This window comes from Panthera pardus, unplaced genomic scaffold (genome assembly GCF_024362965.1).
Source record: "Panthera pardus isolate Hobbes unplaced genomic scaffold, ASM2436296v1 HiC_scaffold_2, whole genome shotgun sequence".
In the NCBI taxonomy this organism is placed as follows: Eukaryota; Metazoa; Chordata; class Mammalia; order Carnivora; family Felidae; genus Panthera; species Panthera pardus.
Window position 1 is genome coordinate 79,355,107 of NW_026526765.1, and position 27,354 is coordinate 79,382,460.

A 27,354-nucleotide genomic window follows, 5' to 3' on the forward strand; every position below is an offset into this window, starting at 1 on the left:
AATTTAAAGGCTCCAAACTATTGTTTAAAATGAGGCTTCTCTTTCTGAATTTCAAATTTCATGCTATGTGGATAATTGAGAGTAGCCCATTTGTGAATTGTGAATTTTAATAAGCAGCCCTATTCTCACCCATGTCACTACGGTACAATTCTTGGATAGTCATTAAATTGAATATGGTTATAGAAAATGATTTTAGAAATGACTGCCAAATATAACAGAGCTGTACAAGGAAAAAAAGGTTGCTTCCTTGGTAATTTTTTCAAAATATTTAGTTAATATTTCCAGAATAAACATCAATTTTCAAAATATAGTATCTTGGCCTCTTTAAAATCACATCATATTAAATTTGATTTGATCCATTTGGTCATTTGAGATTTTACCTCCAAAAGCTACAATTCTGACATAATTTCAGAGGTTTTTGGCCAAGTGCAATAGAAAAAGAAAATCTAAAAGAAAATTGAAAAGTAAAAAAAGCTACATAATTTTAGAGGCTAATATTTTTAAGTGAACAATAGTTCTATAGTCATTTAAGAAGACATATACATTGGCTGAAACATTATACACCAAATTATTTAATATAAATTTTAATGAATGATTTTCAGCAGGTTTCTTATATTATGTTTATAGAGACTTTACTGTAACACATTTTCTAAATCATAGCTCCCACCTAATGATTGATAGATTTATTTCAATATGTTGTTAGGAGTATTCAGGCTGAATAATTCATATAGGTTGCTATGTTGCTGCTTATAATCTGTGCTTTGGTTCATTAAATCAAGGAGGACAAGGATATGTATAACAGAAATTCAGGTCCTACAAGTGGACAAAATGGTGAGAGGAAGTTTGATTTTCACTCTAGACTTAATTGGTCATATGTTCTCTATTCCAATAAATTCTTCAATCATGGGGTTTGAGGACATTAAAGTTTTTTAAAGAACATAAGCTTATTTTTTCCCCTGACTATAATATAAATATAATACAAGTTAATTAGGAAACTTTACAAAAGTATAATGTAAGAGGAAATAAAAGTCACCTGTTATCCCACTATCTAGGGTTGATAAATACCAACATTTGTTGTGTTTTTTACTAATCTTATTTTCTCTTTGGAATGTTACTACATATAGTCTTTTATACCTCGCTATTGATTGATTAGCAATAGAAAATAATTCATTTTTGCTTTGGAATATGCCTTTTTATCTATTTATTTTTTAATGTTTATTTATTTTTGACAGAGAGACAGAGCATGAGCGGGGGAGGGGCAGAGAGAGAGGGAGACATAGAATCCAAAGCAGGCTCCAGGCTCTGAGCTGTCAGCACAGAGCCCAATGCAGGGCTCGAACTCACAGACCACGAGATCATGACCTGAGTCAAAGTCAGACGCTCAACCGACTAAGCCACCCAGGCGCCCCAAGAATATGCCTTTTTAAAATTAAAATATATCCGGTATAAAATTAGAGTATAAAATACAAAATGTGTCAAAGTCTTCCAAATATTTCCTTTCCCTAGAGGTAACCAGGGTAACCAGAGTTAATAGTCTGATACACAGTGGTGAATTTTCTCTTATGCATTTAAGGGTTGTAATGGGTGATATATAAAATAGCTGCTTAATATTCCATAGGGTAACTGGAGTATAATTTATTAACTTCAACTGATAACCAAATGTCAGTTTATTTTCAGATGTTACCTATTAAAAGCATGTTTCAATATGCATAGGCATATGTTTTACAAACTTAAATGGTCCTTTAAGGATTTCTACAGGAATTTTAGGATGGGATTTCTTGTTTAATAGATAAGGATATTTTATGTTTTGATGAATACTTTTGTGTTTTAATGATTTTTTTCTAAACTTTCCTGGGAATTTTGGGATACCCTGGGTGGCTCAGTCAGTTAAGTATCTGACTCTTGGTTTTGGCTCAAGTCATGATCTCACAGTTGTGAGATGGAGGCTCCCATAGTGCTCTGCTCTGAGAACACAGAGCCTGCTTGGGGTTTTCTCTTTCTCCCTCTCTCTCTGCCCCTTTTCTGCTTATGCTTTCATGCATGTTCCCTCTCTCTCTCTCTCTCTCAAAATAAATAATTAACTTAAAAAAATTAAAAAATGTTCCTGGTGATTCCATTTATACTCGGTATTTGAGAACGGATTTATTGCTAATGCTGGATGTCATTAATCTTTTTTGTTTATGCCAATATCATCGTAAAACTGAATTTCATTTTTGTTTTAATTTGTAAAGCTATTATTGTTATTTCTTATATAATTGTTATGTATTAGTATGCTATATGTTATGTATAATTTATTATGACTTATCTGTTACCTATGTTACAAATATTTTCTCTGTTCTAAACTTACTTATGTCATCTTTAACAAATATACATTTAATTTTTGTGTTGCAGTATGTTTTTTTAGCAACTATTTTTATAAAAGTAATAGCTTATACCTATATAACACCATGTACCAGGCAATATTCTGAATGCTTTAAAAATATTGAAACTTTTAAAACTCATTTAAGCCAAATGAGGTCCAACTTCTAGGATGTTATCAATGTCATGCGAAATGAGAAAAGTGAGGCATAGTGTAGTTGATGCCTTCCTTGAATGCCTGAACATACATGATTAGAAAGTAGCAAAACTAGGGCATGAACCTTGCTAGCAGGCTCCAGGGCCTTTGCTCTTAGACTCTTTGTTGCATAAGCTCTCGCAAAAGAAGTCTAAGTCCTTAGTTATTCTTAGAGTGGCAGGATTTTATAAAATACATCACCAAAGCCATGGGTGTGCTAAGACTGGCTTTATGCAGAGATGGACCATTAATTGTACATGTAGAGACATCTATAAGGGCCTTCTCCCCAGCAAGTTCTCCCAGAGTCCCATTCCCTCAATTATTGAATGAAATCTTGTAATCAATGCTTTTATTCAGAATTTCATAAGATTATCAAAGGTTAATTATTTAAACACATTTAATAACGATAACGTTCTAAAAATTCATTCATTTGGGAGCAGTGACATCAGCCAGATGGCGGAATAGGAAGTCCCAGTATTTTCCTCCAATATAAATGCTGGTTTAACAATGTCATATGGACCAAAATATCTTTATAAGGATTAGAGTATCTGGTTAAGAAGTCACCGTACTGTAGGTGAGCACAGAGCTAGGAATAGCCACATTGAAATGGATAACAAAAGCAATTTCATTTAACCTACATCAGTTCCTTTTCTAAGCCTACAGTTTGGTACCAAAAAGAATACCCAGCCCACAACATATCCTTAGGATGAAAGCAAAGAATGGAGCTACTTCCAAAATTCTAGCTATTCAGAGGACTATCCAAGGACATAGTTTCTGTCTGGACTTACTTAATGTGCTCACAGAACCATAATAGTTTGGATACCCGGGGACCACTGAAAATAAAGCAAAGTAGGGGGTGGCTACTTCAGCAGGTAAATGGATAAAGAAATCATCTGTCAACAGAAGAATGGATAAAGAAAATGTGGTACATACAGTGTATGTATATACTTACAATGGAATATTATTCAGCCATAAAAAGGAAGGAAATTCTGTCATATTGTACCATGTGAATGAAACTTGAGGACATTATGCTAAGTGTTACAAGTCAGGAACATAAGGATAAACACTGTATGATTCACTTATACGAGGTACCTAAATTAGTCAAACTTCTAAAAACAGAAAGTAGAAGAGTCGTTGCCAAAGGTTTGGAAGAGGAAAAAGGGAGAATTACTGTTCCCTGGGTTTAGATTTTCAGTCATGCAAGATGGAAAATTCTAGAGATCTTCTGTACAAGTTGTGCCTATAGTTCAATAATCTGTACTATACACAAAAAATTGTTAGGAGAGACCTCATATGTCATATATTTTTTATCAAAATAAAAATATATTAATTTATGTTCACATTTTGGTGGCTACATTTTAGATAATTTCTGTAGAACAAGAAAACATTTATGGAGTAGAAAGGGAGAGCATAAAATAACAAAGAACCTTTAGGGACTTAGGAAGCTTGCCCTAAACAGAATAAAAGGTAAGAACTAGGACATCCAAGAGGAGGCCCTGCAAATCACTGCTGCTTTTGCCACATTTTGCCTAGCAAGAGTTCTGTCCTAATTCCCACAAAATGGAATGAAGTTCATGGGCTTGCCGCTTAAGTGGATCAGTGTAGACACCATGGGCAGTTCAGGATTACACATCAATTTATTCCCATCACTTTGCATGTCTTACTGATCAAATTAAATAACCAACCATCAAATTTCCTCTTCATTTTATAACTTCTGTTTACAGGCCATCTGTGTATGCCTTTTTCAGCTATGCTAACTGGTTTATAGACATTTGAAGGAAGGTATTTGGTTAAAATAATGACATTCATTAGCAGTTTGAATAATTGTATAATTTATATGCATATATAAATGTATATGTTAAACCTCATTTCCTTTTGACAGTAAATAATGTAAAGTACAGTTTTTCCTCTTCCAGATAAAGCTTTGATCATTCTACTGCAACATGGAGTCTATTGTTCTAAATACTTTTGTTCACATAGGCTAGTGGAGAGATCTCATATTTTCCTCCAAAAGAATAATTAAGTATTTCAATATTACATGTACTCCTAGAAATTATTGTTTAACAAAGTTATTGTTTCTTGAAAGATTTGTGATAATATTTTTAAATGCTATCTAGCATAAGAAGTTTAAAAGGAAAAATAACCAAGTACTTTACAAGATAAAGTTTTTCAACCTATTCAATCAGGTCTTCAACATGTAGGTGAAGCAGATTAAAACTGTATTGACGGGACTCTCCATCCTCTAACCATGGCCCAGTTTGTCCGTAACCTCGAGGAGAAGGCCCTGGCGCTGGTAAACGCTGCTGTGACTTACTCGAAGCCTCGATTGGTCACGTTTTGGCACTATGCCAAGGTTGAGCTGGTTCCTCCAACCCCTGCTGAGATCCCTACAGCTATTCAGAGCTTGAAAAAAATAGTCAAGAGCGCTCAAACTGGTAGCTTCAAACAGCTTATAGTTAAGGAAGCTCTGCTGAATGGTTTGGTGGCCACTGAGGTGTGGATGTGGTTTTATGTCGGCGAGATCATAGGCAAGCGTGGCATCATTGGCTATGATGTTTGAAGACCAATCTTTAACATCTGTCTGTCTGTATTTGGTTTGTTATTTGAGTGTTTTTGGACAATATGTGATCAGACTGGTATTTGAATAAAATAAGATAATGTATCAAAAAAAAAAACTGTATTGACTCAGAGTATTAAAAATTGTATACTTTACTCAGAAACCATTATCTCTGATTCATTATATAAAGTCATCAGACAGTCATCAATTGAAATGGTGGTAAATCTACTCAGCAAAAGTTTATCTGACAGTATCAAATTGTGGAGTTTCTCATGTTTATTACTATAACAAGAAGATAAGAGCTATGAAAATAATTCAAATGTAAAGAATATATAAATACAATGTACTCAAAATATAACTTTTAAGTTTAAACTCAATTTTGTGGTAATTTTACAAATTTGATATACTATTATATTGTTGTAATATAAATCATTTTGCAACATATGTTTAAAAGGAATAAATGTGAGAATAGTAATTTAAAGCCTTACACTCTTGAAAAAAAGATGCATTTTCTTTATCCCTTTACATTTTCATGAATTTTTATGTCTTTTGCACATGGACAGTGTATTGTCTCAAAATTTCCTTTTCTCTGAGATTGCTTAGTTACAGTTACTTTACTCTGGTAGTATTTTGGTGGTATTTAAGCTTTACTTTTTTAGTGTTATTCTTAAAACAGACTTAATTTTGAAAATTGAAGAGGGCTGAGAAAGAGTAGAGACCATTGGACCATGCCCATCTTCATCTGCAATTAAAAATCACGTATGAGAACATTTTGCACGATAATTATACATAAATACACACACACAAACACACATAGAATTTAAGGCTGAAAGGGACGTTAAGTGATCATCCAATTCAATATGTGAATACATATTTATAAACATAAAACACACATGTGCTCTCTGTAGGCTCTGGCCCGGGTATTTCAGCCTTGGAATGCACACTCACTGGAATTAGAATTGAGCCAGACCACCCACAAAAGGAAGGCCACCCAAGGGAAAATTCAAGACCTGGGCAAGCCAAGCTGCCAGGCTTGCCTTGTGAGAACAGCTGGCCATCTCAACACCTGCTGCCTAGTTCCAGACAGCTGGGGCTAAGGCCACAAGACCCAGCTGCTTTTAGGATGGGCACACACAAAGACCACTGCTGCTTGGGCATCTGTCAACTCTGCTATATTTGGTGGAGGAAGTTTGGCAGGGAGTTGTGTGGTCTACCGACTAAAATTTAGGCTGATTAGTCACAAACCAGAATCATAAAATCATAGGGCTGGAAGGAATCTCCAGTGAAGGAGGTCTCAAACTTTCGTGTGAATTAGAATAACATTGGGAGTGTCCTAAAAATGCTGATTCCAGACCTCATACCTTAGAGTCTTATTCAGGGGATCTCTGAAGCTATTTGCAATTTGCATTTTTCAGTAAGCCCCTGAGGTAAATGGAGATACTGTATTTAACCAATATAGATGAACCAAGGGTTTCATTCTAATTCAATTAGAATTCCAATTATAATTCATTCTAATTCGTTGAAGAAATGTATGGTTTGTGACTAATCAATCCATCACCTGGGATGTTTGTTAAAGATAAATATCACCAGTCCTTATTTACTTAAAAGTTACGGTGTGAATCTACCTTAAATTGGGAATTCACCACGTGCTAAATAGATGAATATATGAGGATCATTAAAAGTGACTCTTTTTATATTTCTTACTGGTTAAATGGAAGGCATGAGTTTTATCATAAAGGAAACAATTATTTATACATATAGAATTTTCTGTTTTTTCTTTGTAATGGAAATTAAGAGCCTGATGAAATTAGGGATAAAGGTGTTAACTTGATGTACATACCTTTTTATATTCCTTTTTCTCTTGGTATTACTAAACCAAAAGCTTTAAGGATTTGAAGTGGAAATATAATCTCATAATATAACCTAAAATGTGATAAAGTGAACTCTCCTATTGATAAATTAGATATTTCTGTATGGCTCAAAGGGAAACAGACATTTTACACTGGTTTTTCTAGTGTGAAAGGAGAGTAAGTATGCTGCCCCTATCATATTTTCAGAAAGTGGTCTGCCCAAGGATGAGTACTTTTGAGAATCTGTATTCTTTTCCCTTCTGTCTGAGGATTTTACCCAGGCCTCTGGGTTGTGTGTGAACCACCTAAAATTATACTTACATGAAACATTTTTCTAGAGAAGTTCATAACTTTCATCAGAATCTTAAAAAGTAAAGAGATAAGACTTACTTTAAAAGTAAGCAAAATAATTCAGTGAAGAAATGGGCAGAAGACATGAATAGACACTTTTCCAAAGAAGACATCCAGATGGCCAAAAGACACATGAAAAGATGCTCAACATCACTCATCATCAGGGAAATACAAATCAAAGACACACTGAGATACCTCCTCACAGTGGTCAGAATGGCTAAAATGAACAAATCAGGAAACTATAGATGCTGGTGAGGATGTAGAGAAACGGGAACCCTCTTGCACTGTTGCTGGGAATGTAAACTGGTACAGCCACTCTGGAAAACAGTGTGGAGGTTCCTCAAAAAATTAAAAAAAAGAACTACCCTACGATCCAGCAATAGTACTACTAGGAATTTACCCAAGGGATACAGGAGTCCTGATGCATAGGGACACATGTACCCCAATATTTATACCAGCACTTTCAACAATAGCCAAATTATGGAAAGAGCCTAAATGTCCATCAACTGATGAATGGATAAAGAAGATGTGGTTTATATATACAATGGAATACTACTTGGCAATGAGAAAGAATAAAATCATGCCATTTGCAGCAACGTGGGTGGAACTGGAGAATATTATGCTAAGTGAAATAAATCAGTCAGAGAAAGACAGGTATCATATGTTTTCACTCATATGTGGATCTTGAGAAACTTAACAGAAGACCATGGGGGAAAGGAAGTAGGAAAAAATAGTTTCAAACAGAGAGGGAGAAAAGCAAACCATAAGAGACTCTTAAATACAGAGAGTAAAGTGAAGATTGATGGTGGGTGGGGGAGAGGGGAAAGCGGATGATGGGCATTGAGGAGGGCACTTGTTGGGATGAGCACTAGGTGTTGTATGTAAGCCAATTTGACAATAAATTATATTTAAAAAAAAAAAAGACTCACTTCATCTAATTAGATGGCAACCGAGCTTTGAAGTCACCTAATACCATATTTTTTTCAAAGAAATGAGGAAAAGCTATATATAACTTTCATCTTAGTACATATAAGCTCATCCAGAAAAGAGCAGTGTTGTGTGTATGTGTGTGTGTCAAATAAAACAGTCAATTCAAATATATTGTTTAGTTTATTCAATATTTTAAGTGCGACATGATGGCTTTGTATATATGCTTTGCAAGACTTGAAATCTTTGTGTAGCTAATTGGTAGCTTTCTTGTCATACAACAATGTCATATATGTTTCCCTCTCCTACTTTGATGCAGTTGGACCTTAACTACTCTTTCATTTAATAGTATGTGTCCTCCTCCCACCCTCACACAGAGCCATGGTCGTGCATATATATTTTGAGGATCCTATTTTCTCTCTCCCACCTATTCTTGTTATTATTCTGAATATTTTCTAGAATATAGAATATTATAGAATATTATTATAGAATATTATTATAGAATATATTATAGAATATTATAGAATAATATATTATATAGAATATAGATTATAGAATATTATAGAATATTTTCTATTAATATAGAATATCAATATAGAATGTTATTATTATAGAATATTATAGAATATATAGAATAATATTCTGTTATAGAATAGAATATTATTATAGAATAATTAATATTATATATTATAGAATATTATAGAATATATTCTAGAATATTATAGAATATAGATTATTATATAATATTATTATAGAATATATATAATGAATATATATTCTATATATATATAGAATATATATATAGAATATATTATTATAGAATAATATAGGAATAATATTATTATAGAATATTATAGAATATTATAATAATATAATATTATTTTAGAATAATTCCAAAAAATATAGAATTAGAAATTCTGCTATAGAAAATAGCAGAATGGAAGTACCAGAATCAGTCAAGTCTGAACTGGATTTTAAAATGCCACATGCAGATATGGAACAATTGACCTTTGTATTTCTGTAGCCCTTAGTTGATGGTTGTGTTTTTTGAGGAAAGAAGGAGAATTTCTCTAGAATTAAAGCTCATTTATAAATGCTATACCTTTTCTATATCTCCCAAAATATATACGATTTATTAGTGAGAATTATTTTAAAATTGTTGACATGCTACTTTTGATCCTAAAATCAGTACTTGAATATTTTTATGTTGTTTTCAAGACATTTTACAGTTTATTAAAAATAATTTGAAATAAAGATCATTTTATTGAACTCACATTCTTAAATTTGGAGGACAATCTATTTCATTTTTGCCAGAGTTCCTCAACATGTGATATGAGCAGCAAGGGTGGGAGCAGGACTATGGCTTCTAACCAACTTTCTCTCCCAATTCCTGCATGTGGCATATGCCTTTGGTCTTTGTCTCTGCTCTTGTCACAGAGGTCCTAAACACCTCAGAATTTCCTGGTTGATAGGAGTGCCTTTGGTAACTCATAACAAGTCCACCGCATGATTAAGAATTTGGTACTTTTAGTCTCAACTCATGATGGACCTTTGGGGAGGAGAGAGGGATTGGAGACCGAGTTCAGTCACGTGGTCAATAATTTATTCAGTCATTACATGTACAGAAAGTTCATATAAAACTCCTGAAACAATGAGGCTCCAGGAGTTTTGGAATGGAGAATATATAGATGTGTTGGGAAAGTGAATGCCTGGAGAGGGTATGGAAGCTCTAACCCCTACAACTCTGCCCTAAGCATCTCTTCCATTTGGTTGTTCCCGACTAGTATCCTTTGTAAGAAACTGTAATCATAAATAGAGGATTTTCAGAGTTCTGTTTGTTGACTTAGTAACTTATCAGACCTGAAGGGCAGTCATGGGAACCCCAAATTTATAGCCATCAGTTAAAAGTAGAGGTGATCCCTGTCATCTGAAGTGAGGGCAGGCTTGTGGTATTAAGTTCTTTTTTTTTTTATGTTAAAGTTTATTCAGTTGTGAGAGACAGACAGAGACAGAGTGTGAGCAGGGAAAGGGCTGAGAGAGAGGGAGACACAGAATCTGAAGCAGGCTCCAGGCTCTGAGCTGGGAGCACAAAGCCTGATGCAGGGTTTGAACCCATGAACCTGTGAGATCATGACCTGAGCTGAAGTTGGATGCTTAATCCATTGAGCCACCCAGATGCTCCTTAAGTTCTTAAACCGGTGGAGTCTGATGCTAACCATGGTTGTAAGTATCAGAGTTGAATTTAACTGTTGGACATCAAGTTGGTGTTGGAGAATTGAGGTTGGAATGCACACATCACAAAATATGAAATTCTATTGGGAAATAGAAATAAATAACGACAATCCTTCTCACCACGATGACTCTGTAATCATTAGCTTTCTGTTAATCTGAATTTCTTGAGTCCTGACTATGTGGATGTCACTCTTCTAGAACTATGGCAGTCAGAAAGGTGAATTTGACATGGGTTCTGCAATGGAGAATCTAAATTTACTAGCTAAAGAGATTCATGTTTAAGAGTGATATTTTAAAACAGAAATATTTTAGCAAAACCAAGTTATCATAGAAGTATGTACAATTCAATAATTCCTTTGAGTTGGGTGAAAGCAATGAATGATCATCATCATCTCTGTAAATAATGCTCATTTTGATTGATATTTGAAGGATGAAGGAAATTAAAGACATACAAGAAGACTTAGAAAAACTCTTTTCTACCAATATGTTGAAAAATTCCTCACCTACATAAGACAAGGTAGAATAACTAAGAAGATATACATCAAGAATGACAGTTACTTTATCAAAGAGCAGATTCATCCAAAATACCGTTTGTTTTATACTGGTACATTCTATCATTTTATTATGGTACATCAAATTGTAATATTCTACAAATGTATGTTGAATAAAAGAATAAATAATCTTTATTTTAAAAAGACTTTTGTGGTCAGCACTTTACTGGGAACTAGGGATAAAATGATAAGAAAAAAAGAGTCCTAGTCCTCATCCAATTCATAGTTGGGGGTGAAAAGAAACAATACTCCAATAATTTTACACATAAATATAAAATCATAACTATTATAAGTGCTATAAAAGAAATTATATGAGAGAAACAATGAGAGAAAGTGATAGTAGCAACTGGCTTAGTCAAGAAGGCTTCTCTGAGGAAATGAATTAATTGGATGAAGGAAGCTGGAGTTATGTGCAAAGAGAGGGGGCAGGAATGATAGCAAGAAGGATCATGTGTTAATATGAAGTTGGAGAAGGAAGAAGGTCAAGATTGTACATAGGAAATCATTATCTTAATATCATTAGAGATTCATTGGAGAGTTTAACAGAGGTGTCAGGTGATATGATAAATGTGTGTTTTGGAAAGATACTTTGATGGATTAATGATCATGGACTAGTCACCTAATCTTTCTTGAGAATCACTTTTCTGAACTTAATAACAGAAATACCAATATTACCTTGCAGTGCTATTGTAAACACTTCGGGATAATAGATGTATATGATGCATAATAGAATAATAGGCTCATAATAAATGGTAGTTTTTATTATTGATTAATGTTGGGGTGTTAATGAGGAATAAACTGAATCACAAATGTAACATTCCTAAAAATTGTCTATTTACAACATGCATATTTATATACCCTTCCCCCCACTTCTTTTCGAGTATAGCACATTGGAAAGAGTGTAAGACTTTTAGTTAAAACAATAACAAAAACTTGAGTTAGAGTTCTAATTATGACTGTTAGCTTAGGAAAATCCTTCTCTGAGGTTTAATTCATTCTCTGTAAAGGTGAAATAATAATGCCTGTCACACCTGCTTTAGAATCCTTTAGAGTCTCAAATAGAGTATCAGAAAATTCTCATAACCTGGGAAACTTTAAAGAAATATGTAGTGTTTTCATTATTTGACCTCCTGTTGATATTGGCAACTATTTAAGCCTAACTCTGACAGTAAAGCCATCAATCATTGTGAATTTCCTCCCATTTTCATTAATTATAAATTCATCAATTAAGAAGTCTCGAATTCTTAGTCCAAGTTTCCCACACCTACGTAAGCCTGTCAAACTGTCAATTTTGCATATTACCTCTCAACTTTTCTGGCCTGCAGTGCAAATAAATGATTTATTTTTTTGATACCTGAATGTCCATCAGGAAAGACTATAGTTTTTTTTTCTCTCAGTTTAGGTGCTAAACTGAATCACACCGAAATCCTTATTTTTATCTTTCTTGGATTTCTTGGATTTCTGACCTCTTCTCGGAACTACTATAATCTCCTCCTTTATTGACTTATGGAGGAGGATTATTACTTTCACTTTGGGGCCTAACTAACTCCTCTCTAGTTTGATTTTCTGCACTATTTCTCAGATGTTCTTTTAATTCTTATTTTAGGTAAATCCTTAATATTGGTGTATCATATCTCATTTACCTGAGGAATTATTTAGTTTTCAGGCTTATTAATTCTCTGGTTTTCACTTTGTCTTCTTACCTGAGGCTTTTTTATTTATGAAGAGTATAAGAAAACTTATAAACATATCAAGTTTTTGTATTGTCTATTTAAATTATCCTTTAAAAGAAAAGATGTAGATATATTTGTGTTAGAATTGAAATCATGATGAAGATACCTGCAATTTCAATACCCTCTAAAAAGGAATGTGTCACGTTGTATAGTTACACAAATGTGCAAAACAAAGGGTAGTACAGTGGACTTGTGATTTACTTCACATTGTCTTTCATAGATAATATAAATTTTTGGTAAAACATTATATAACCTTAAAAATATGAAAAGTATATGGAAGTCTCCTATTATACTTGAGGTTATAATATGGAAGAAACAAAGCCATCGGTATACTATTTGATTTTTTTTCTTTTTTTTTGCTAGAAAAGGATAACCTAGATTTTTTTTGTTTTTGGTCTTTATACTATTATAATACAGCAGGCTCTGTATATACCAATTAAACATTTTGAACAGAAAAGAGAACACACCCTAAAAACATCAGACAGCTAGAAAATGTTCTTCAGCAAAAACAACTGAAAACTATGAATGAAATACATGAGTTTCCTAAACAAAACAAACCAAAACAAAGCAAAGCAAAACAAAACACAAACTGAGAGCTACTGAGACCATATTACCCTTTGCTGCTTTTTTGTGCTAACTTCTCATTGCTTTAACAACATGTAGCTAGCACAGTAGTGTGGAGTCCATGGACATTAAACCCAGAGTAGCACTGACCTTTTTGATTCCAATGACTAATTTTTTTTTTCTTGTTATAGTGACGGGAGACAACTAAAAATCTTAGAATCCTTCTTTCCCCTGGAACAGGACATAAGGTTTTCACTGGTCATAGAAGTCAAAATTGGAGTTTGACCTCAGTTTGGCCCCTTTTTTCCTCTGTAGTGGCCCATTCTTCACTGTTACAATTATCTCCAAATGTACAAACAATAAAAATAACTAACATTTAAAAATTCTACTTTGCACCAGACATCATGCTGTGGGCTTTACATTTAACCCTAACAATAATTCATTGGGACTGGTACTATTATTAGTTTCATTTGTATTAATAGGAACCCTGGAATTATGAGTTTAAATAAATATATTTCTGAGAATCACACAGCTAGGAAATGGCGTGCTGAAATTCAAACTCAGGTCTTGGGTGCCAGGAAAATTAAATTGAGGCAAGAATGACATAATGGGTCAAACAAGCCACCAATAACTAAAACAGCAAATAAGAAAAAGACTTAGAGGCTGACTGTTCCGGAAAACAAAATAAAATAAACAAAACCTTGAGTCTTCAATGTTGTATAGGAATTTCATTTTTATAATTGGTCTTATTTTCTAAAATACTTGAAAAAAATCAATGAACAGCAAGGACAGGATATTAGAGAAATATGGAGTCATATATTTAGAAATAGCACAACAGATAGCAATGCCTGATTATGGGAGACCATACAATTTACTACATTAAAATGTATAGAGGAATCCCCTATTCTGGTTTTGAAATTTTGGAGGTTCACATAGAAATAAGGTCCTTTGCTGTTCCGTAATTCTACCAGTGAAAGATAGTCACAGGAAAGGTCAAATAAAGACTTGTAAAGGCAGCTGCATTGACTAGAATTTTGTTTCAATATGAAGCTGTGAATATAGTAATATTTGTCAAGAAGCATTAACTAAGGCCAAAAATAATGGTACATGGGGGCAAAAGGGAGACACTAGTAACTAAAATAGAAGTTTAGAGGCTAACCACACTGGCCTGAGTATTGGTGAGACCTTGAGAACACTCCAAACTACAATAAAGAACAGCCCTACAATAGTGCTGTGTAAGCTGTTCCATGGATGAAAGCCATGCTTCATGAACCCTGTTCCATAAATGGAAATTGGGGCTTGGACTGGCTCCCCCGCCTCCCATTAGATAGATGGAATATTGGAACTCTTGATCCAAAGTGGAGGTATACTTAAAAAATATCTTCCTTAAGAAATGGAAATTAATATGCCCAGTCAACAATTTTAAAGGAATGCATTCAATTAATGGAACTATATCTGGGGAAATTTGATGCAAGCTTTCGAGAAATTCAAATGTTAGTCACTTAATTTTAGTAGTTAACTTGGATTGATCTAAAGTTCAGCTATGAGAAAACTAAGAGCTCTAAGAAATTAACTTATGTTTTCATTAAGGCTGTTAAACGATCTTTAGGTTTATAGAAATGTTTAATTCCAGCAACTAATGACTTTTTACTTGTAGTATTTGAAAATCTCCAAGAGTAGGTGTTCTATTACAGTAAGAATAGAGAGGTGTTCATATCAGGTGAGACTTTTTCTCCTCATTTGGGTATGTGCCAATACGGAAATTTTGTCATCTCTTGGGACTCTTCATCAGTGAAAGAGTTATAGTGTATTATATGATCTCTGAGGCATATCTTGCAGATTTTATAAAATTCTCAACTACTATTCATTAGTTTAAAGTTAATGTTTGCCTAAGTATGTTTTCTGTTTGATGAAAAGAGTATTGTTATCATCAGGAATATTAAAATCGTTTTGAAAATCTTAATGTAGCAAATTTGAGTAGCAGATTTTCATTATTAATTGTTTTTGGTGGCTGATAGTCCCGAAGGACAGACCTGGCAACCATCGTAAGTAAGTAGCATTGGCATATTTAATCAGCAGCTCTGTTGATATTTGTCACTGCAAATTCACATTAATGCAGGCACCTGTTCAGAATATCAGACACTACTGTGTAACCCTATAGAAAGAAAATCATTGCTAATGTTTAATTGGAATGACTGTTAGTAGTTGCATAAACACTCTCTGGCCAATAATTTCAGTCCCAGCTGGAAAATAAATTGAGAGTGCATTGAGAAAGTGATTGTACTAAGCTAGCTTATTGTAGTCATGTAAACAAGTATCAACTGATTTTCCTATTCTTTCTGCATCACTAGTTCTCAAATGTGATTGTACATTGTTATCACTGAGGGAATTTCAAAAAATCCTTATCTCCATACAAATTAAATCTGAGTTTCTAGATGTGTGTTCTAGGCATTAGTGTTTTCAAAAATTCCACATATGATTCCAATGTGTAGAGATGTTTGAAAAATACTATTCTTTATACCTTGATTACGTCTATATGTGAAGCTATTATTAGTTTCCAAAAGCACCTAATTTTAAGAAAACAAAATGTCTCTGGAGGGATGTTGGATGGAGGGATGGGATAAATGCATAATGGGCATTAAAGAGGGACCTTGTTGGGATGACCAATGGATGTTATATATAAGTGATTCATCACTAAACTCTACTCCTGAAACCATGATTATGCTATACGTTAACTAACTTGGATTTGAAAGAAAGAAAGAAAGAAAGAAAGAAAGAAAGAAAGAAAGAAAGAACTAGAAATTGTCTTTTGGTTTTAAGACCATGGAATTCCAAAACACTCATTTTCAAAATGTTGCATTAGTTAGATGCTGCAATTTTACATAATTATCCATTCACATTAATGTTGCTTCTCTATGTTCAGATATTGAAATGAATGTACACATGAAGATGCTAGCTTCATATATATATGAAAAGTTTTGTACCTTATTTAATATATCTTTAAACAAATTTGAGTCTTCATCTTACCTACTAAATTAACTCTGAAATGCACTGAACTCTTTAGACTGTCATTAAAATTCTTACTTTTTGCTAATCCCATTTGAATATGTTTATAATTTATCTGATCCTTTTGGTTTCATTTATCTGAGCTATGCATCTCACTTGTTTCAACTTTACTGAAGTATAACTGATAAAATCATAATATATTTAACATGCACATTGTGATGATTTGATGTACATTGTGAAAAGATTCCCCTCATCCAATTACTTAACATATTCATCACTTCAAATATTTATGTATGTGTATATATTATATGAGAAATTTTAATTTCTCTTTTCTTAGTGATTTCAATTATATAATACAGCATTATCAACTATAGTCACCATGATATTCATTAGATTCCCAGAATTAATTTATCTTAGAGCTGAAAGTTTATACCCTTTTCTCAAACTCTCATTTCCTGATGTCCTTGTCCTAGCAATCACTTTCCTATTCTGTTTCTATAAGTTTGACTTTTTTTATGTTTTTATTTTTAGATTTCACACACACACACACACACACACACACACACACACACACACACACACACACCATCTTTTTTATCCATTTATCCAAGATGGACACAGGTTGTTTCCATATGTTGGCTATTGTGAATAATACTGCAATGAATACAACAGTGCAGCTATCTGTCCAAGATGCTGATTTCATTTTCTTGGGATATATGCCCAGAGCTGAGATTACTTGATCATATGATACTTTTACTTTAAACATTTTTTAAGGAAACTCTATATGGTTTTCCATAGTGGCTGCACCAATTTGTATTTCCTTTTCTCCACATCATTGACAACACTTGTTATCTCTTGTCTTTTTGAGGATAGCCATTCTAATAGGTGTGAGGTAACATTTCATTGTGGTTTTGATTTGCATTTCCCTGATGATTAGTGATGTTGAGCACCTCTTCATGTATCTATTGGCCACTTGTATGTCTTCTTTGGAAAAATGTCTATTGAGTTCTTCTGCCCATTTTTAATCAGATTGATTTTTTCTAAATGTCTATTTATTTATTTTGGGTGGGGTGCAGAGAGAGAAGGAGAGAGAATTCCAAATGGAATCCCTATGCAGGCCTCGAACCTGTGAGCCAAACTCAAGAGCCAGACATTTAATGGACTCCATCACCCAGGCATCTTGTTTATTTTTTTTTCTCTCTATTGAACTGTGTGGGTTCTTTATGTATTTAAGATATGTGGTTTGCAAATATTTTCTCGCATTCCACAAGGTTGCCTCATTTTGTTGATGGTTTTCCTTGCTGTACAGAAGATTTTTATTTTGATATAGTCCAACTTGTTTATTTTTGCTTTTGTTGCCTCTATTTCATTCTTTTTTTTCTTTTTGCTCCTCTGATTGGGTGAATTCCATTTCCCTGTATTTGAGTTAACTGATCCCTTTTTCCACTTGATCTGGTCTATTTTTGAACCCCTCTATTGACTAGTTCAGTGCAGTTATTGTATTCTTCAGGCATGTAATTTGTTTTGGCATTTTTGTTTATTTTCTCTTTGTTGAAATTCTCACTCTGTTCATGTGTTGCTCTCCAGACCTTAGTGAGCATCTTTATGACCATTATTTCAAACTCTTTATGAGATAAATCACTTCTGTCCTTTTCAATAAGGTCTGCTTCTGGAGTTTTATTTTGTTCTTTTTTTGGATATTCTTCTTTTTCTTTTCTCTTTTCTTCTTCTTCTTCTTCTTCTTCTTCTTCTTCTTCTTCTTCTTCTTCCTCTCTTTCTCTTTCTTCTCCTTCTTTCTCTCCTTCTCCTTCTCCTTCTCCTTCTCCTTCTCCTTCTCCTTCTCCTTCTCCTTCTCCTTCTCCTTCTCCTTCTCCTTCTCCTTCTCCTTTTTTAATCTGTGTGATTTCTGGTCCTAAGATTAAAAGTCACCTTTCTTAGTCTTGATAGAGTGGTCTCATACAGGAGATTAACTTTATCACTCAGCCCAGGCCGAGGTCTTGGTTGTTTCTCAAACCTTTTGATGATCCATGTTCATCAAAGCCACTCTTTGTTCTTAGTGGCTCCTGGTAGTTGAGGCTGTGCCAAGATCTGTTAGTGTCCCAATGGGGAGGATTATAATCAGCACCTTGATATAGGATGATTGGAAGCTGGACATTCAGAGAGCAGCTGGAAGATCATGGAGTTAGAATCCTTCCAGGGAGAAATTCGGTGATTGGTGTTTTTTGCTTGCTCCTTTTGTGCTAAATCCTGGAAAGACAGTCAGGTCAAGTCCTGGAAAGTCCATAAAGTCGAAGTCTGACACCTAGCCAACTAAGCCACCGAGGTGCCCCTTACCTTTAGTTACTTTTTAAAAAGTTTCCTTTTCTCCATTATTAGTGCATTGAATTTAGATTTATGTTCATTTTAGAAAAAAAATTCTATCTGTTTTTTGCAAGCTTCAGTTTTTGTGTTATTTTCAGGGAATATTTTACTTTGTAAATAATATTTATTTCTCTGGATGCTTTTTTTTAAATTAAGAATTCACAATGTTCTTTCTTTGGGTATATAAGTTTTTGAAACAGAAAAAGAATAAATTATCTTCACGGTAAGTTGTAGTTACAACTGAGTACTCTTGAAAGACTAAAAAATGCAGAAATAGCCAAAAATGAAAAAAAAGTAACCTTGAATAGCAAAAAGGAAATAGTTATGAGCTAGGAGAGATTACTCTTAAGTTGGAGGCCTACCTGGGAAAAGGAAGTATCTTAGATTCTTCAAATAATTTTAGTAAAGAAACTGACATTTTGGGACTCAAATAAAAGGCAAGAAATATAATAGAAATAATTTCCAATTATGATTAAATTATTTAGATCATTCAAATGAAGAAGAAAACTGTATACGATAACTTTAGGGTGATACAAAAATGAAAGCAGAAAATCAGTAGTATTTTAAAACCACATTGGTCAACTCAGCAGTCATACTTTTCCTTTTCATCCATAATTAACTCATAAGTAATATGCAGTAATAACATAAAACATAGCTAATATTCATTTGCTTTATTAGCAATCATTTCATTGGCCAATTTGTGGTTAAGTTAGATCAAAGGTATTCGGTACACTGAACTGTACACCCCTTGAGGGCAAGAATCATGTTTTCTATGACTTGCGTATGTTTCACAGAATGTAGAACATCAGAGGCTTTAAAAACATCTCTCTACCTCTTATGGCCTTACCCCCACTAGAAGTTATTCCATTTCTATTTTATTTAATGGATCCTTTTAAGTAATGGATTTTTTTCTTCAAGATAACATGTTTCTCATAGTGTAATAACTTTTTTTTTTCAGAATAGAGGCTCAAAATCATGAAACAATTTTTTTTGCAATTTTTACTATATGTCTCTTATCTGGCCTGTCACCTGGGCAGTGCACTCCCCAGGAGAGCAAGAATTAGGGAGGCAAATATTCTCATTTTGCTATTTCCCTATGTCAAGTGCCTTCCTTCCTATGTATATAACAATCATCTAGAGAAGAAAATTATATAATCATGTAGATACAAGAGGCCCAAGAGATAAGATCTTTAATGGGAGACTCCTAAATTTGAAAAAGCCCCAGAATTATCAATACCTTCAAAAAATGTTCACTTTTGTAATATGTTGCCTCTAACAAAGTACTTTTAAATAACTTGTTCTTCGATTCATATGCCAGCTTCTGGAGATATAGGGCATACTTTATCATGTCCATTTTTTAGAGGTAAAATGGGAGCTTAGAGAGGTTGAGAAAATTCCTACAGTAGTAATTGTGGAGTGCAGCCTCACATTCCAGTTTCTGATTCTTGTACTCAATTTCTTCACTTGTCATACTGGACAACCATCTAGGCACACCACTAGAATAGTCAGTAGGCAGTAAGGTGAACCTATTAGACTACATATCTATTACTCCATAGGTGTTACTATGAGCTGGATTATGGCTAGATCCCAAACAAATTTTAAAAACAAGAATAACTAAAGGCACATAGTTTTCAGAGATTGTGGAACTCTGTGAAGCAAGAATTAGAAAAGAGATTCAAAATACATTCTGGGGAATAGATCTTTCTGAGGTAACACTGCATTCCAAATGTGCAAAAAAGACAGGGAAAAACATGAACTGCAATAAATTATACCTGAAGTGAGTTAGCTTATTAACTTCCTTTCTCAGTTTCCTGGCAACTGGCAGGTAGCAGTTCTTAGAAGCTTTCAAAACCTGGGAATGATAGGCATCCTCAAGTTCAAAGACTCCCTTGAACCTTTTGGACCTACAACTGCAGCTAGAAGTCCTGTTGAAACAGGCTTCCCTGGGTAATTTCCAACACAGTTGGATACACAACACTGTTAGAACTAGCTCCCTCAAGGTTGTACATCACTGACATTCTGTTCTCAGCTTTATTTGGGAGAACAGAGCCTGCCTGTGAGACTGGCCTGGGGCATGTACACCTGGTATTTCTTACGTGGTCAATTGACCCTGGTCACCACTACAACACTAATGGGCCCTCCCCACTGACACAGGTGTCAGGCACTGCTGGGTATGTCTCCCACACAATTAGAAAACACAACTTCTGTGTAGGCCATTTAAAGGGGATTTTTCCCTATAGAGGGATGTCTTTGCTACCTTTCTTAAAAATACAAATCTAAAAGAATTTCTTTTACATGAGTCAGCTTCTCAGGGATAGGTTGTCATTGTTGATATTAAATCATATCCAGTAAAGATCTGTATGTTCACAATAATTGGCTAAGTAGACCCATGTTCAAGAAGAGAGAACTCTGCTCAAAAGAAAAGATGCCATAATATTTTTTTGATTGGCTCTAATGAAAAATGAAATTGGCAGAGGCACACTACACCCACGGGTAATATTTCCTTTGATTTTAGAGAGGGAAGTGGGTACGCTGAGCAGGAATCATCATGTCTGAAAGATAAAACACTTCTGAAGCATTCAACTTTTGGTCCTTGACTCTTTGAAAAACAGCAAGTAATTCTGTAAACAACTTACAGTGATGCTCTTAAAATTGCAAAATCAGTGACTTAATGTCTTGCTAAAAAAACTCAACAGCACCCAGCAGGACCGGGGTTTTAGAAGCCAGTTGTTCAGAGGACTTCATTTTATCTCACATACAGATCACTCCTTGCCAGGGGTGGTTTAGCTAACCAGAATCTGAAAGATAGCATGTCAGGGGAATGGTGGCTTGTGCTGAAAACATGTCCAAGTACTGCATACAAGAAAGCAGTTTTTGACCCCATGAGGACTCTCATCCCAAAGGATCTCGGGACAGGGACCATTCAGGAAGGGGACTGTTGGCAAGGGGCTGGTTGCTCCAATCTCGGACTCCTCCATAAATGCATCCAGTACCCATGTCAAAATCTTTTCTTTTAGTTCCTCATATAATCCCCAATGATGAGAGTCCTGATTTATGCTCACAAGGGGTCCTTCTCTTCATTTGTTACTAGAGGTAAGCAGATGTCTTAAAGACTGTATGGGGTAAAGTGGTTTGAACATGGATTAAAGAGATTTATAAATTCTTCTATTGTGGAAATAGTAGAGGAATATGATATATCTTACAGGAACTATAAGCTGTCTTATCTCTTCCTAAAACCTAGATGACTTCACCATGACATACAGACGTCTCTTCAAAGGCAGGAACAAGTACTTCCAGTGTCTCTCTGTGAAAAATATTCCCCCTTTCTTTAGTAGGCTTTGAGGCATTGATGTAATCATTTTCCTTCAGTCAAAATTTTATTTAAAATAATGCAAGGTACTTGTTGGAGCAACAAAAATGTGCAATATTATTTTACAGTTCCTATATTAAGATGCTTACATTTAGTTTGCCAAGCAGTATGAAAGATCACTTGTTCTTGTGTGTTTTATAATCCACTCTTAACACACGTGGACTTAAGTTTGAAGCCAAAATATTTTTTATCCCTTACTGTTAATTCATTTGCAATTCTAGACCTCCAACTTAGGTGAAACAACTTACTTGTTGTTTCTCAGAACCTTCCAGTTTTGTAAAAGATCATGGGGAAGACAGATCAAACTAACCTATATTTATCAATACATATTATAATAAAAAATATATTCTGCATTATACTATGTTTAATGTACTTCTTGAATAGAATGCTTCTTGTAACAGTTTCATGAGGATTCATTGAAAGAAAAGTCATCCATTTTGATTCTTCAATAAAATGGTTTATTTCTCTCAGGGCATATACTGAAATTAGCTCAATGCATTTCTTGAATTATTTGGAGTCAGTTTTCCTTTGCCAATGTGTGTAAAATCACACACACACACACACACACGCACAACATATATTTTCCTTTTCTGTTCTTATGCTTTTCTTCCTTCTTAAAAATTTTACATCTAATGTACTAAATATTTATTTTTTTCTTTATTTATCATCTGTCTCTAATAGTGGAATGCAAACTCCATGAAGGCAGGCAGCGGTTTTTGTCTATTTTGTTTACTGTTGTGTTACAGTACCTAGAATGTGTCTGGTCCATTGCAGATACTCGATAAATAGCTATTGAATGAGTATGTGACTGTTTCTAGAACCTGAATCCATGAGTCAATGGTACAAACTCTTTCAGTGTTCGGTTTATGTATCTAGATCAAGTTAACATAGCTCTGAAAAACGGGGCAGAGAAAAACTGATGTACCCCATCAAGGAATCTGTAAAATGTACTGATCAGTGTTTCTCACAGTAAACATAGACTGCAAATGGAGCCTTCCTTTAAAGAAAAAGAATAAAGCATGTATCCAGATTTAAAATGAGGTGCATCTTATAGCAACTTTGTTCTTTCTAATTTGAGCCTTTTCACATATACAGACTTCACAGTTAAAAGTCACAGTAAAAAGTGTCTTTCTACCATATCTGACATCTGACTTTTTCCCATTAAGACATATCCAAACAATGTTCAGGGAAATTATTTTAAAAATATATAGTGTTTAAATATTTCAAGGAATATGATGACACTGTTTCTAATTACCTAAGGCAAACAATTTAAATATCAAATCATGAAATCTTTGGGTATGTGTTTATTCAAATTTAACTGCACAGTGCAAATCTGTGAGCCTCTTTATTTAAAACAAAGGAAGGACTGGGGCGCCTGGGTGGCTCAGTCGGTTAAGCGTCCGACTTCAGCTCGGGTCACGATCTCACGGTCTGTGAGTTCGAGCCCCGCGTCAGGCTCTGGGCTGATGGCTCAGAGCCTGGAGCCTGCTTCCAATTCTGTGTCTCCCTCTCTCTCTGCCCCTCCCCCGTTCGTGCTCTGTCTCTCTCTGTCCCAAAAATAAATAAACGTTAAAAAAAAAAATTAAAAAAAAACAAACAAAGGAAGGACTATAAGTGAACAATGATTATGGCATTGAATGCTGCACAATTGGTTCTGCTCCCTTATGAAACAAAATGTTGGTTACAGAAACATCACATCACAGACAGCAAAGCTCAAATGTGGGCTGAAGTCACACTTAGAATCAAATCATCTCTCTGTTGCTGTTTTAGAGTTAAGAATTAATAAAAAGTCAGATGCTTAACTGACTGAGCCATCCAGATGCCCCATCAGAACCAATTTAAACTATGTTTTACTTTGATATGATTTAAAACAATATTACCAATAAAGGAACTTGAATACAAAATATGACTGACTATAATTAATAGTACAATAGATATTGTATATGAATGTGTTTTAACTTTTTTGTCTTTGTATGGTACATCACAGGACTCCTGTTTTAAGATTAAATACTTAATGTTCTGAGAGTAGATTTTTTTCCTGCCTCTATTTTGCATTATACAAAAACAAACTCATCATTTGTCCTGAGAGACCTCCCTGCTTTTATCTCTGTCTTTTCTTCTAGTTATATTTCTCAGTCTTCCAAAGTTCAGAATGGAAAAATTGCCTTGAATATGCTCTGAGAAGATTTCCATGCTTTGTTAAGTGTTTTATTCCCAAAATTCTTGGCTAGAACATTACAATAATCATTATGTGACTTATACTTTGGGGATAACATGAATTTCCATAGCTGGCCTTGTAGGTTTTACATAATTCTTTATGGCACATAATTACTATTCTCATCAGTAGGACAATATTTTACTAAGCCTTTTCTGCTTCTGTGATTGTGGATCTTTCATCATACTGATTATATAGCTTTGTTTTATGTGCAAATAACCACATGCTATATGCAGATTTTGTAAGATAATAGACAGGTTTTCAAATTCATTACCTTGCTTCTATTAGCATTAAACATTTTCTAATTATATTCTCCTCTGACTGAAGCAGCCTGTGTTTTAATCCAAAGAAATTATTTCTAAATTGATAGCTCAGAAAATTATATGAGAAACATGGTTATTTTCATCCACTAATTCTAGATAAAGTCTCACCCAAAACTTTGGTGCTGCCTACATTTTCTCCATATGCCAAGGTGTCCCAGATAGTTATAATCCTATCTACCTACCTACCTACCTACCTACCTACCTATTATCTATCTACCAATTATTAGCAAGAAATAAGAAGATTTAGGAAGGTATTTCCTACAACAAAAACAGTGTTTATAAGCAATGCCCTTCCCACTTCTCCTTCCAGAACTCTAGTATCTAACAACAAAAAAAAAATTAGGTACAATCTAAGTTCTCCCAAATAATATCACAATTAGAAAATGAATTAAGAACTGACACTTTCTGACCTCAATTACTCAGCATTTTTCAGGCACATGGTAAAAAAGTAAACAGCAGAAGTATTTATACTGTTAAGTTGCCATGCTATATGGAGTCCTGATAAAATATCAACACAGAAGAATGAACGAATTGACATTTGAGGATAGGAAATCTATACATCACTAATTTTCTAAATATTTTTCTTTAATTAAAAGTTTAGACATGGTGAGGATAATTTTTTTTTCCTTCAAGTGCTCTTTTGTAAGTCCATGTTTTCTTTGTTTTGAGAAACTATTTTGTGGTCATTATTTTGCAGCTGCAGAGGAAAGTGATTTTGGTGGTATTCACTCCTGTATGCTGTCCAGGGACTTAGTCAATGGGGAGTTCCACATGCTCTAATATCAAGGATCTGATTTTGAGGAGAGTCCTGGGAGAGGAAAAGGTCCAGTACTTGCTCATATATTATTTAAAAACCTGTGTTAGTGCTTTAGATGTCAGAGCACTGAGGGAGGGGGTAAATACCTTCATCTCTAGTACATAATGAATCTACCTCTTAATCCACTGGCCAGGCACAATAAAATAGAATCACGGTTTACTTACATAATCCAGCTGACTTCTTCCCAGGCAGCTTTGTGTGCAGGAATGAGATGGGCTCTTGGGAATTAGAAACACACTCATAAGTAAGAGTGTTTGCAAACTGTCCCAGCAGCAGTAGGACTTTATTTCAGTGCATGTTGGGTCTAATAAAAGTATTCACACCGGGCCCAATTCTAAACTGTTTCCTGCCATAAATCTCCTACATGTGTCACAGGAAGCTTCAACGGAAGAAACCCCTAGAGAAGAAATTGATTTAACAACATATCTACTTCTCAGTATCAAGAAGACATACACCTGCACTTCCACAGCTGCTGGAACCAGAGATATAACAGAATGTCACAGCCCTATACCCTAGATTCATAGAAAGCAAAGCTTGTATTGATGGATGACTTCCACCACCCTACTCTTTTACCATTTTTGTCTTAATACTCTAGACAAGACCAGCATTAGAGAAGTAAAGCCAGCAAACAGTTTTGTGATATGATTAGATGGAGATTAAGAGATGGATCCTCACCTTCAATTGTCTCTTAAAGTTGTCTGAATTTCCCAATATTAAATTCTTCCTTAACTACTTTATAAAAGTCTGATTTGAGGAGCATGGCTTCCCCTTCACCGGAGAGATGGCACAGTGGCTTGTTCCTGCCAGGGAGGCCATCCTTGACAAGTAGGCTCCTGGGTTTTAGAGCAAGACTGAAATAGAAGTGTGACTGGACCAAACCTCACCATTATTCCATCCTGACTAGAAGCATTCACCAAGGGTGGTAACAGTCATTTTACTGATTTGGAGGAGAAAAATATCCAAAATGTATGACAGCAGTATTTGAAATTACTATGTGGAGTTCATACTTAGCCCAGCCAATGATATTAGTCATTTATACAAATTTTAACCACTAAAACCTTAAGGATTTAATTCTAATATCACCCTACTAAAACTATTTTTATGTTATTAATAGTCTGTTAATCGAAATATTTAATCTTTTTTAAGAATTCTTTATTGTCTTTGACCTGCTATTTTTGATACTTGGGCTCAGGAGGAATTAAGGCTACAAGTTACTGCTCTCTTAAGAGTCAGAGGTGATTGCTTGCCTTAGGGCTTACTGCTAAGAAAGCAATTAATTAGGTAATTAAGACAATAAAGAGAAATAAAGAGGACTTCCTGCAACACTTTAAAACCATATATCGGCTTACTATTTGATGGACCCAAGAAAAGGTTCCTTCCTTTATGCACAACCCAGTATTAAAATTCTGTGGAGTTCCTTAAGATTCAACTTCTTAACCTGGTGAGTATATATTCTTCCTATGAAGAACCATAGGAAATGCCAGGGAAATTATTTAGAATCCTTATTTCCTAACATTTATAAACAATGTTTCTGATGCTTTCAACAAGGATTAGTCTTCTTTTTCAAGAGAGTTGGTTTTGAATTCAAAATAGAGGGATTTATATGATTCTGGAATACCTCCAAATTCACAAATTCTTCATTGCAGAGTTAAGGGTGTGAAAGGATGTGTAAATATTTGGTGAGTAGCCTGAGTCATTCCAATGGAAATATTCCCCTTCTGGTATTTTGGCATGAGCTGAACATGCCCCAGGCCTGGGCCTTGACTTTTGATTCAAATGTAAAAGATTGAAAATAAATGTATCATATAGGAACATCTTAATCATCCCCCTGAGCCCTATATTTTCCATAAATGCCCATTATTAAATGGAAATTTCCTGATATATATTAAATGAGGAGAACATAGTGTGGGCATGATGTCTGAGAGAAGGGTGGGATGGGGCAG

At 34.4% G+C, this 27,354-nt stretch overlaps 1 protein-coding gene across 1 annotated transcript; it reads left to right on the plus strand.

The window, feature by feature from the left end:
• Positions 1 to 4,788: 4,788 nt before the first annotated feature.
• Positions 4,789 to 5,229, plus strand: LOC109267653 (ATP synthase subunit g, mitochondrial-like). Its single transcript, XM_053907186.1, has one exon. It carries the CDS (start codon positions 4,803 to 4,805, stop codon positions 5,112 to 5,114), a length of 312 nt encoding a protein of 103 aa, XP_053763161.1. The 5' UTR covers positions 4,789 to 4,802; the 3' UTR covers positions 5,115 to 5,229.
• Positions 5,230 to 27,354: the final 22,125 nt, after the last annotated feature.